At 31.6% G+C, this 13,198-nt stretch overlaps 1 protein-coding gene across 1 annotated transcript in view; it reads left to right on the top strand.

Annotated features, from left to right (window-relative positions):
* The window catches only part of LOC140443658 (synaptic vesicle membrane protein VAT-1 homolog-like), a 139,330-nt gene that overhangs the window by 51,014 nt on the left and 75,118 nt on the right, over window positions 1–13,198 (top strand). The window contains exons 2-3 of the mRNA XM_072535026.1: window positions 9,833–9,962; window positions 10,565–10,780. Coding sequence (XP_072391127.1) covers window positions 9,833–9,962; window positions 10,565–10,780 — 346 coding nt within the window. The remainder of the gene's footprint in view (window positions 1–9,832; window positions 9,963–10,564; window positions 10,781–13,198) is intronic.

Genomic DNA, 13,198 nt, shown 5'->3' with positions numbered 1-13,198 from the left:
TTGGAAACAGGAAAAAATCGCTGGCGGCAAGGTCTGGGGAATACGGTGGGTGTTCAACCAATTCATAGCCCAATTCGTGTAATTTTGCCATGGCGACGACCGATCGGTGAGCCGGTGCATTGTCTTGGTGAAAGGGTACTTTTTTGCGTTCCAAACCGGGGCGTTTTCGATGCAATTCAGCATCGAATCGATCCAATAATGCTGTGTAGCACTCACCATTGATTGTTTTTGCTTTTTCCAAGTAGTCGATGTGGATGATGCCCTTCGCATCCCAGAAAATAGTCGCCATCACTTTGCCGGCCGAATATGCACTCTTTGCCTTCTTCGGCGGCCCTTCGCCGCGCTTGCGCCACTGTTTTGACTGTTCTTTGGTTTCCGGTGTGTAATAATGCACCCAAGTTTCATCAACGGTGATACATCGGCGAAAAAAATCCTTCGGATCGCGCCGTTTCATCGCCAAAAGCGTCTCCGAAGTGGTCACACGTTTTTGCATTTGATCGATTGTCAGCAAACGCGGCACCCATCGACGATCTGCCATAATCATGTCATGGACTTTGTTGATTATTTCCGGCGTGGTGACTTCATTTGTCCTCTCGGGACGTTCATCATCAAAAACACTCGTATGACCACGAACAAATTCAGCTTTCGCGGTTTGCACATTCGTTTTACGCTTTTTGTGGAGGAACTTAATCACCGAACGATACTTGACTTTTTCCATTTCTCCGAAAACACAAACTTTGCTTGCTTTTGACGGCTGTAACACCAAACTAATTGTTTTTAAAACTTCTATCAAAGGCTACTTTAATATCAATCTATCCTCGTAAATTAAAGCTTCAGGATAAATATTTTGTATTTTGGTTATTTAACAATAAAACACTGAAAACTTTGTTTTCAAAACTTCCACAAAATTGTGGAATTTTGTGGAAGTTTTGAAAACAAAGTTTTCAGTGTTTTATTGTTACATAAAATGAATTTCCATCAAGTAACGGTCGAATCCATCAATTATTTTGGTTATTTATTTTTTATTAAATGATGCTTCACGTAAAAATACTTTTTCGTCAATTGCAAAAAGTATGCACTGATTATCTTAAAGTGAAAAAAGATTTGGAGAATTTTGAAGCTGCAATTCAAGGTATAAGGGAGCAAATGGACGTATTGTTGACGATTATCAAAATGCATTTAGACAAATAGAACCATTACAAATAATCTATTTGCTAAGTTTTTGATAGTGTGAAAAGAAATAAAATGCTAAAGGTTTTCCGTGCCTTAAGGATAGCAGCAAATATATAGATCTCATAAAAATGTTTTATGGTTCAAAAGTCGCCATAGGGATGGATTGATTCCCCAATTTTAGATAAACGCGAGAGTGAGGTAGGGAGACGCACTATCAATTATGTCGTTAAACCTAGTTTCTGAGATAGTCATTCAATGGAACCGACTATATAAACATTGATTTCAAATGACTGCATATGTATATAATGCATCTATCATTAGCAGGAGTAAGAAACCTGTAGAGGAAGTGTTAATGGAAATTGATTAAATATTAACGGTTTATAAAAAGTCAAAGGCTTGCAATGCAATGAAAGCCGGCAGGAAGACGAAAGAGAGAAGGAAACAGAACGTGAAGGTTGGGTTACTTGGAGCACGACCTTACAATGATGAACATAAGAGCATGGAGGAGAAGGACACGAGAAAAGTTTCATTAAAAAAGGCATATAACGAAACAAGTAAAGTTCCACCTTGGGTTGTAAGGTTAAAAGAATAAGAATAGCTTGCGATGTGATTAGTCACTACTATTTGACACAGTATTAATTTAATTTTTTCATAAACGCGCAATTTTCTCAAAAAAATGTCGAGAGTATTATTTCTTTAACTATTTCTTAGATATCTATCACCTAAATGTCTGTAGTAGATAGTACAGATAATCTGCTCTAGGAGTGCTCTAGAGGATGAATAATGATATGATGACTAACCACTATGTAACTCCGTATCTCCGTAATTCAAACCTCGTTAAACAATTTAGAGCACATAATAATGTGTTCAGTCGCATATTTAATAAAGATTAATAAGTATAATTACAATATTATTTGAAAGCTGCGGCCGTTCTTAGAAATTAAAGGGATCAATGTTTTTTAATTGTAACGATCTTTTTAATTCCTAAGCTAAAATAAGAGCATCATTTACTTCAAATATAATTCCAGTAAAGTTGTGTTATTGTGATGTTATTCGTTTATCTACGTTTATTTTTATTATATTGGGTATATTTTATTTTCAACAGAAAATGATATTTATAATTGCAATTGTATTTGCTTCTGTTGTGTTCTAATCAGAATGTCTATTTTTGAATCATCTATATTCGTCAGACATATTACACTTTAATTGCTTAAAAATATAAAGTATGTAAACATCGCCAATGAATCAACAAAATAATCTGGGTAAATAGAATGAGTAAGAATCCGGAGTAAACACTACATCACTTTATTATTTGAGTAAGGATCTTAGATTAAAGAAACTTTTCTAATATAAGTTATGAGGAAAAAATAAATAATCCTAAAAGTACTAATATTGATGTTGGATAATGTAACTAGGCTTAATAAAAATTGATGAAAATAGTAACAGATCATATCTTTCATACAGCTTTCTTTGAATGCTTTAGGTAAATAAGATAGGGATATTACAGTCCCCCATGTTATTTTGAAAGTAACAAAATTAACCTTAAATAAAAGATTACCTGTTATAATAGTGAAAACTAGGATTATAAAAAAAATAGAACGTCTATGTCATTCTGTTCTCAACTGCAATTCAGTTTCAGCGTCAGAAATACCGTCCTGAAAAGCTCGTCCATTACATCTTCTCATATTATGTCAGGTTCTTATATATAACGCTAATTTTCTTCATGATTGAGTTGTTTCTAAACAGGAAGATCAACTTGGCAGCAAGAAAATAAGTCAATAGTCGCCTATGGTGCTATTTTGAGAGGTGGAATCTTAGATTGTGACTTTACTTCATTATGCGAATATGTACACTTCTATACTTCATAAGAACTCAGAACATCTTCAAACTGACGAAAGATCTTTTCATCTTTTCTGGTTTTTCTAGAGAGCTAACTGTAGGAAGTTAGAAATTATTATCAAACATCAGCCAACGAGAATTGAGTATCGATAATTACTGTGTACCAAAATACACAAGTGCATAAAATTCCGACCACGACATTCTTCCCATTTATTGCGAGTTTTCAAACTTGGGACTTGTTATAATATGGCATACTAATTTATAGAAACAGTCGGTCAGTACAATTATTAATTTCTATATACATTTTGAAATTTTTTGCGGTATTTCTTATAAAACAAATAAGAATTTATGTTTTTATCAAAAATTTCTTCAAAATGTTCGATAAGCGGCAAAAAATCAATTTGTTATCGTACTGATTTTAACGAGTCCAATTTTTTTGATTGCTCAGTAATATCCTAACTACTTGCTTGAATACCAGTAATTTGTTATTGATGTTAATTTTAACTTTTTTCAATCCTCCATAAAATTGACTTAATATTAATGAGTTTTTTCTTCTTTCTATGCACAGTTTCTATGCAAATTATTAAATTCGCATGTGCAGATATTTTGCCATTACATTTAATTTATGTATGCTCAACAAACAGTTCAGTTTTATGAAGCTCTAGCAGTATTTTTGCATATCGAGCAGATGGTTGTAATAACCTTTATGCTTGACTTTGGCCTGGCTGTAGAAGCTGTAGACTTCACAGCAACTTGCCTGTCTGATGTAATACATATTTTGGCCGAATTGGTGTTAGTATCATTTAACCCTGTTCTTGCTCCTTCACGACTTTCACTTATCAGTAAAATAAGTGAGAGCGTCTCTTGTGATTTGAGCGATTTCACTTTGTGCTGGAAACGTAAGCACGTAGTGTTTAGTTTCCGAAAAATATAATTTAAATGGTTTTAAATATGAACAATTCACACTGTCAGGAACATAGCGTTTCAGACACCTAACGTTTCCGTTCAGTATATTCGAAAACAATATTTTACTGATGCTGAAGGCTACGTAACGAGTCGTAACCGGTTGATACGGATAATGTGAATTAGATGTCCGTCGTTTTCCCCTTGTTGTTTATTTAGGTATTTGTTTGATTTTGATACAGAGTATTTGAATAAATAATTTTCGAGGCTATTTTGTCATTTATGCATTGTGTTTTTATCGCTTTGTGACAATTAAACACGAAAGTGATAAACAATTAGGACTTTTGCACGGAAGTGATACCTCTTCTTTTTTAAAAATACCCTTTGGTTTGATTTTTGCTTTTTAACTAAAGGTGTAATTAAATTTAAAATATATTCAAACTGAATCCTATTCATTCTAAAATGTTCGTAATATTTTTCATCGTCACCAATTAATTCTTTGTATAAAGTTCAGTATTCACCTTCCTTTTTCCTTTCTCTTAGCATTAAATATACTTCAAACCTTTTTTTTATTACAGTTTTTCTTTCTTAATCGTTAAGTAGAAGAGCAATTACACATAATTTTTGTCGAGAAAAGCGAGATCATATCTTCACCGAACCAAACTGAAACGTTCTATGTATGAAAATGTGAACGCGCAGTCCAATTGCTGGACTCGAAACGCTACGTCACGGAAACTATACGTGCACGATAATATGCCGCGACCTTTAGAGTCATAGTTTCCGCCCCATAGGTCATGGCCGGTCAAATTTATGACCGAGAGAATATACCGGAAAAATAAATGAGATAAAGATCATGTTAAATTAAAGAAAACACGTCATATATTCAAAATAGGGTACAAAATACTGATGATGAAAGCTGTTGATGTAAAAGTCGACAAAAGTATGTGGAGGAAAAATTGTGGAACTGGAAGCTTTTAGCTTCCGGCTCATTTACTTATAAACTATAATAACTAGAGCAATTTTATGAAATATTCATATATTTTTTAGTTTGTTAGGTAAATGTGTATTATCAGCTTGAAATGTTAAGTTCAATATTTCTTTTCCGGCAACCAGAATCATTTTACAATTCAACCTACCTAATTCATTTGTATTCCTTCTTAGTCTTTTGATTTCCCGTTTTTAGTTTTTATATTGCATTATCCAATTTTGTTTTATGAGGTAGATTTCTAATTTGATACTATTGCTGTATACTGCTGAATTAACTTTAAAAACAAAATAAACAATGACAAATTAAATAAATCAATTTTACCTTCTTACAAAATCCCACCCTAAAATTTAATAGAACAAACTCGAGATCTCGAATAAGCCTCCTTCTAAATATAACTGATACAGAATAGCTTTCTCGTAAGATTAATGTGGAGGGTCGCGACACGTTTTATAGTTTTCTGTTTCGTGTATGATATGAAAAATGTGTGAGATAAATATAAGGTAGAACGAGAAAGACAAGGGAGTTATAAGATCGTTTAAGGAGATGGGCGAATCGGACTTGTGTCTTGGATCTTTGAAAAGGCTTTACTGGTGTGAATGTTAAAATTGTTTTAGTCTCAACATATTTTACCAATAACGTATTCTGTTAACGGATTATATATTTCTTTAAGCGTCTTAAAGGTTTTAAACGAATCTTATTTTTTATTGAATTAATAGACATAATATTAATTAATTTCTTTTTCTTTTTGTCCTTTTTAATAGGTGTCCAGAATAGGTCCAAAGTGTGAAATTTTAATATCTTTAAAATAATTAAACGAGAATTTTTTAGGTCTCTAGCATCTAATGCATTTGTTAATCTGTTGATGATGATCTTTGTGAATATATTGTATATGATTGGTAGTAGATTTATAGGTCTGTAGTTTTTGATATCCTCTGGTACCTTTCTTATGAATGAGAATTATGGTTGCTGTATTCCAGTGGTCTGGTATGCATCTTGATCTTAGGCAGTTCGTAAATATGCCTGCTAAGATTGTCTTCCTTAATACTTTTTCTTATTGTCTTGGTTCTGTGTATTGTATGTTGCTACTTAGGTTCGTTTCACTTCTTTGTTTTAGCACTATTTTGGTTTTATTAGACAGTTTACTAAGTTCATTTAGTTGTTGCGAGCCTCCGATTTCTTTGGCACTATCAAAGGATGATTTCCATTAATCGAGAGGTGTCGACTTTTGGTCTTGTAATCTTTCATCGATTATACTTTGGTAGTGGTCTGAGTTTTCTTACGCTAATTTCAATAGCTCTTCACCTTTCCGTCTTATTTCGCTGGTTTCTATGACGTCCCATTTTATATTTTCAGTTTTTTTTTTCAGTTCTACAAGTGTGGATTGATTTGATAGCGAGCGGCAGTTATATGTCGCTATATAAAGTGTTGTTGTTTTATTTGGGTAACTGTTAAGACTCTGCAGATGATTCTTAGCATCCTCTACCCACCTGGCTTTATTCCGATAACTACCCAGTTCAGGGCCGTTTGGGCCTAAGGAGAATGAGGGCTATAATTTGAATGTGTCTTTCATGTTAGGTCACCACGCTGCATCAGTGCGGGCTGCTAAGCGTTCGCTGGTGTTGTTCCGATTATAAGAAACCAAAACCCGCATATATATATATATATATATATATATATATATATATATATATAATGTTTTAATGTTTTTACCTTTTTTTAAAGCAGTACAAATGTTAGATTTATTATTGTGACATTTTACCAAAAAGTTAGTAATTTTTTATGCAATTTATTCTTCCTTAGAATCCCGTATGAAAAACAGCAGAATTATTTGTTTTAAAAATATAAGTATTTCTCTGTTAGTTTAAATTTCTAAAGGGTTCTTTTATATTTCTACTCTTGTTGCATTTACAATGTTCTCTCTGCAAAATTATGGACTTAAGAATAGCTCTTTAGATGCTGTGTGAGGTGGATATTAAAAAGTTCTGTGCTGTTATTTTATGTGAATTTTATTAAACATGCTGTGTAGAATATATAAGTTGGTAATTTTATATTAGAATGTGACTTAAAAAATTAATTCTGGTCTAATAAAATATTTTTTTAATCTCAGTTTATCTATACAAATGTTACAGTCGAAAGATTATATGCTAAAAATAGAAACGAACTATCATTTAACCACAAAATTTTGAAAATGTCCATTGCAGTCTAAACACATAGTAACTCTTCATTGCAAGTCTGCAACAAACAAAACAACACTTTTTTGCAACATTTCCGTGTTTCATGCCATGAATTGGTGATGAATTAATGAAACTTTTTATAAAGGACCATATAAAAACATTACATATTATGTTTAAATCTTAATTAAATATCTATTTGGAGATCAGTCCTGCTTTTAGTATGCCATCAAAAACATCACAGACATTAAATATTTTTTCCTATATATATATATATATATATATATTATGATTTGCAAATTTGGACATTTTTTTATATGTTTAATTGATCTCAGATCTCAGATATCGTTAATTATAAGTGGATTCAAAGTATTATTTAAACAGTTGTCTTTGAGGAAAGGATGGACAATAGGAAAATAAACCAAATAATTTTATGATACTAAACTATTAAATATTTTATTAAAAAAGAATAAAAACAATTATTAAAGTTAGAAATATTAGAAATTCATTAAAATTCTTATAAAAAGTTTCAATAATTGTTTGGACTTGCATTCAAATAAAGATCTTTTCTCTGTGTTTTCTTTTTTAAATTAAATCAAGACAAAGAATTTTCTTTGAAGAAATATTACTTCTTTTAATTTTTTTATATCTGAATTGTAAGATTATATGTATTGTGAAATGAAATCACTGAATAAAATATTAAAAAACCAAATTAATTATGATCTAGTTATGATCGTGGTTGAAAGTTTTTGTTGATTATATGGCAAACTAACCTTTTATTTCCAAGAAATTCTCTACTTTCTCCTTTTCTTCCTACGACTGTGATCTGCCCACCTTTTGCTCGTACTCTCAGTTGCTCTACACACGCCTGCTATCTCCTCTGCTTGTCAACGTCTCTCGCACACACTATCAAACAGTCTCTTCAAAAGCTCCTGGACCAAACTCCTATCTCACAGGAACCCAATTTCTTTCTAGTATAAAGGATTTTCACTTAATCGACTAGTACCAAATATACTATACACCTGTTTGTTTATTACAGGACGTACTTTCGTTGTCCACTGCTACCAATCCTTGGGGCTCGTTCCACAGACACAAAACACCTTTCACAATTATTATTTAATAAGAACTTTGCTAACTTTCACTGCAGGATATCAAACAAAACCAACTTGCTTCTTCCGACGTTCTAATCACAGTAATCTTCTTGTTCTCGAGCAAAACATGATTTCATTTACTTCAATCCCTCCTTTTCACCAATCAAACACACACATCCTACATACGACATCCCTTTCGACCAATCAAATTCTGTGACTTGTCAAACATAATCATCATCAGTGGCATTACAGCTCGTTATGAGCCAAAGCCTTCTTCAGAACAATCTTCTATTCGCCCCTGTCTCTGACAACTCTTCTCCATGCTTTAACTCAGATGTATTTTAGATCATTCTCTATGTTATCTTGATACCTAAGTTTTGGTTTTCCTCTGGCTCGTCTTCCCACTGGTCCTCTTCAGTCTAAAATTTTTCTGATCGTTGCATCTTCATCTCGCTTAATTACATGTCCTATCCATCGAAGGCGTGCTAATTTAATATATTTTGCATTGTCAGGTTCCCCAAAACTTCTGTATAACTTAAAGTTGTAGCGCCTACGCCACAAACCCTGTTCTTGGGCTCCTCCATATATTTTCCTTAGAATTTTTTTTTGTCAACCATAAGCTCAATGCTATTATATCACATAACCTTGGTGTTTTCAAATTTTACATAAATAAGATCTTTTCTTTGTTTCCAAGTTTCTAGAGACAATACAGCCAATAGTACTTCGGATATTGTATACTTATCCCTGACCACGAAACTTTCTAATTCTGTCCAATTTCTTTTTAAACAAAAGAATTATACCTCTATAAATATTCTAAAATTGCTATCTTTGGGCTATTAACATTAATCGTTTATGAGAAGGCCTCTATTGTTATCATATATTATCGTTCAAATATCTGTTCTATCTGCCTGCTTTCTACTAAATTAGAAAAGCCATTACTTATTCAAATATTTGAATAAAATTAATGGGAAAATCCCAGTAGTTGGCTGTATACCATAGTTAAAAAACTAATACAGAAGTAAAAAACTTCAAACTTTGTATATTGGTATAAAAACATTTAATTAAAACTTGTTAAAAGTTTCGTCCAAAAATTAGAGATGCATAACGTTTTCGATCTAGCTCAGATCATCCTCAGTGCATTCTTTTAGTACATGTAGCTAACACTAAAATTGCAGTGGAGACATCAATATATGGTTTACATATTACAATATAAAATATAATGCGACCCTAGGTCGATGACTATGGTTCTAAATGTTAATACTTAAAGAGCAACATGCTTCCTTGCTCGACTTGAACACGTGGTTTTTGTCAGTTAAAACGACACAGACCAACTAGTTGGTCTTTGTTTACACCAATAATATTAAATGTTTTTAAACCAATATACAAATTTTGAAATTTTTTACTTCTGTATTAGTTTATTAAATATTTGAATCTTACAAATCTAATATTCCTATTTATAGGGTGAAACGACTTTACCGGTCGGTGAATTTAATTTTTTATTAGATTTTAATAAATTTAAACCATAATAACAATATATATATATATATATATATATATATATATATATATATATATATATATCTTGGTAGTTGATATTATAACTTTAGTATATAAATAATCAAATGAGAAATAATGTTTTAAACTATATAGTAATATTTCTGTTTCAGCGGTTTGAATTTCCAAGATTTAATGGTACGCCAAGGAGCCATCGATTCTCCTCCCAAATGTCCTTTTATTTTAGGTTTCGAATGTGCAGGGGAAATTGAACAAGTTGGTGAAGGAGTGGAAGATTTTGCTGTAAGTATTTACCATTTATTCCACTCTATTCAGACAAGAAATATAACAAAAACAAAAAGTTGAACATTTTGGAAACAGCCAGTACTAAGTATAACTTTAAAATACAATTAGACCTTGAAACTAAACCCATTAATCACAAAGAAGCTCAACCCTAAGCCTTTTTGATTAAATTGAGTAAATAATGTTTATTTAAATTTGATTAATTTATGGTCTTAGACACTAGTACTCGATCGAGCCATATTATGGGTTAAATTTATGTATTTTGTATAAATTATTTTCACTTCTTGATGTCTCATGTATCTCTTTTATCTCATTTTATTCGATTATCCATTTTATCAATATGTTAGTCTGTTATACTGTGTTTTTATGTTTGCTTTTGACATCAACTGCATATTTCTTTAAATTAATTTAGTTTTAGATTAAATTCTATTATTTTTTCTGGCTGTTGTTAAATACTCTTTAATTTGGCATTAAAATGTTCTTATTTTCGCCAAATTTTGTTAACACGTTTATACTCTACATCTATACCTAAAAAAAATAATAAAATAAATTACCATTCAAGGTGTTGTTGACTGTGATTTATTTTTACATATATTTTACAGATTGGTGATCAAGTTGTTGCTTTACCGGAATACAGGGCATGGGCCGAATTAGTATCGGTTCCCGCAAAATATGTGTACAAACTACCTAAGGATGTGTCCCACTTGGATGCTGTTACCATTACAATGAATTATACGGTGGCCTATATTTTATTGTTCGAGCTTTCTGGTTTAACTCAGGGAAAATCCATCCTAGTTCACTCTGTAGGAGGTGGAGTGGTAAGTCATGTTCTGAATTTATTTTTATTTTTATCTAACGAAAACAGTCGATATTTTTGTGAAAAACATTTTGCTTTATCACAAGTGTGTAAATTGGTGACTAACAAATATTTTTATAAAAACATACTCATACGATATTTTGATATGGAAACTGTTTTTGATTTAATTTCTTTCTCGATAAATATGCTTGCTCCTGTTTCCTAATTGCATACTAGTATTATTGTACATAACTTGTAGTAATGACTACTAAACAATTACTTGTAATAATAATATTATATCGGCATATAATGAGGAAATAGTAATTACGGAATAGATATCACCAGCAACAAGAGCGAGATAGTATGACGTAATGCAATATGGAGAGAGCCATCTAGCCTCCTCAAGAATTTCTCTCCACTCGTACCTATCCATCGCCTTTCTCCGCCAAGCACGTATTCCCATATATCTCATGTCTTTATCGATGTTAGAATATTAGATGTTAAATATTAGAATCGAACATGGTATTAAAATATTAACTTATCTTTGAATTTTTTTAGTTCTTATGAACTAAAAAAGGGCGCTAGAGAATTTTGTAGAGGTCGTCTCATTAATGTCTCAAAAAAGGTGTCCGATGACGGACACTAATTGTCAGGATTAGCACGTAAGAAGCAATAATTCCAACGGGATTATTTAAAGAATGTGCCCTTACAAGACAATTATTATTAACCAATTCTTGGAAAAAAAAGTCAAAAAATGAATTTTGACATGCAAAAATTGGTAACAAAAATCGATTTTTTAAGCGAAGCTTTTATACTGGCTTTGTATTACTTTTTGTGTACAGTAAAATGCTGAAGTGAGCGTCACGGAACTAGCGCCACAAGATGGCGTCATCAGCGTAGACATTAAATGAGAAGTACAAAATTAAAAGAATATCTGAATATCTGTCACGAAAGGACTCGATTGGTAACAATTGTCGAAATTTAATAAGTTTAACTCGAAGAAAAAATAATATTAAAAAAATAGATGATATAGTAGGCGTTACATGATCTCTGTATTTTCAAAAATTAAATAAATTAATTTTAATATTTATTTATTATTAGTATTTTAAACAAATTATATTATATTAAAATACTTCAATAAATTATTATGTTTGCTCCTAACGCCACCTGCTAACGTATTAACAAAGCATACGTTATTCACGTCTGACAGACCTGTCAAATTCAGACGAAGTATTAAATTATAATAAAATATAAATAAATATCATTTGATTGCAAATTTGATTATTATATACACAAAATCACATGTTTAAAAATAATAATTGTATTTATATGAAATTACTTTGAAAGAAAAAGTGTCACAATAAATGTAAAGAGATGATTCTATATTGGCATTAATTGGATGACATTTATGACAAATCTTTTATTGACAGATATATTTTTTAACTTTTGGGGTTTTAGTTAAACTAACCAGAAGATACACTAACCAGACATATACAAGACTTACAAGATGAAATAGAATATGTAGATGGCAAGCAAATAATGGCATAACAAAGGCTCTAAAAGAAACGTAAATTAGAAAAATAAACGAAAATAGAAAAAGGGAGTACTGCCCGATCGTTCTGACCCATAAAAAAATCTAAGCCAAAATACCAAAGAGCTAAAAGGTAAAGCTAGGTAAAAGAAGGCAGTTGACGGAAAACTACGGCTCCAACTATACAACAATGAAGAAATTAAATAAAGAGAAAATAATACAAGAGAAATAACTAAAATAATTTAAGAAAACAAAAGTTTAAAAGTTTTAAGGCGAAATACGAAAAACATAGTCAACAAAAATATGTACAAAATAAAAAACAAAGATGGAAACGTTACTACTGATAGAACCAAAATCATTGAGGTCATTGAATTTATCGCGAAATGTATGAGAGCACCGACGAAAGGCAAGATCAGCCCCTGCCCAAAATCACAAACCATGGATCAGAATTAATGCCAGAAATACCTACGTACGAAATTAAAACGGCACTTTTAGAAATGAAAAATAACAAATCCCCTGGCAATGACCGAGTAGTGATCGAAGCGATCAAACTAGGTGGAAATAAAATTATCCAGGCTTTGGCCAAGTTTTTCACCAAATGCATCTACCAAGGAAAAACTCCTTCTCGATGGAATAATGCAGTCATTACTTTATTACACAAGCAAGGAGACATAACAGATCTAAAAAACTACCCTCCTATCAGTTTGCTTTCACACATATATAAACTTTTCACAAAAATTATCAAAAAAAGACTGGACGCTAAATTAGACTTCTATTAGCCTAGAGAACAGCTGGATTTAGATTACTAAACTAAAGAACTACTTAACTAACTAACTAAGAACTAACTTACTAGTGATAAAGAACCTGATAGAGAAGTCTGCAGAATACAACAAACCATTGGCACTGATA

Source organism: Diabrotica undecimpunctata, chromosome 6 (assembly GCF_040954645.1).
Source record: "Diabrotica undecimpunctata isolate CICGRU chromosome 6, icDiaUnde3, whole genome shotgun sequence".
Classification (NCBI taxonomy): Eukaryota; Metazoa; Arthropoda; class Insecta; order Coleoptera; family Chrysomelidae; genus Diabrotica; species Diabrotica undecimpunctata.
Note: the sequence above shows the minus strand (reverse complement) of the source record. Positions and strands in the feature narration are given on the sequence as shown.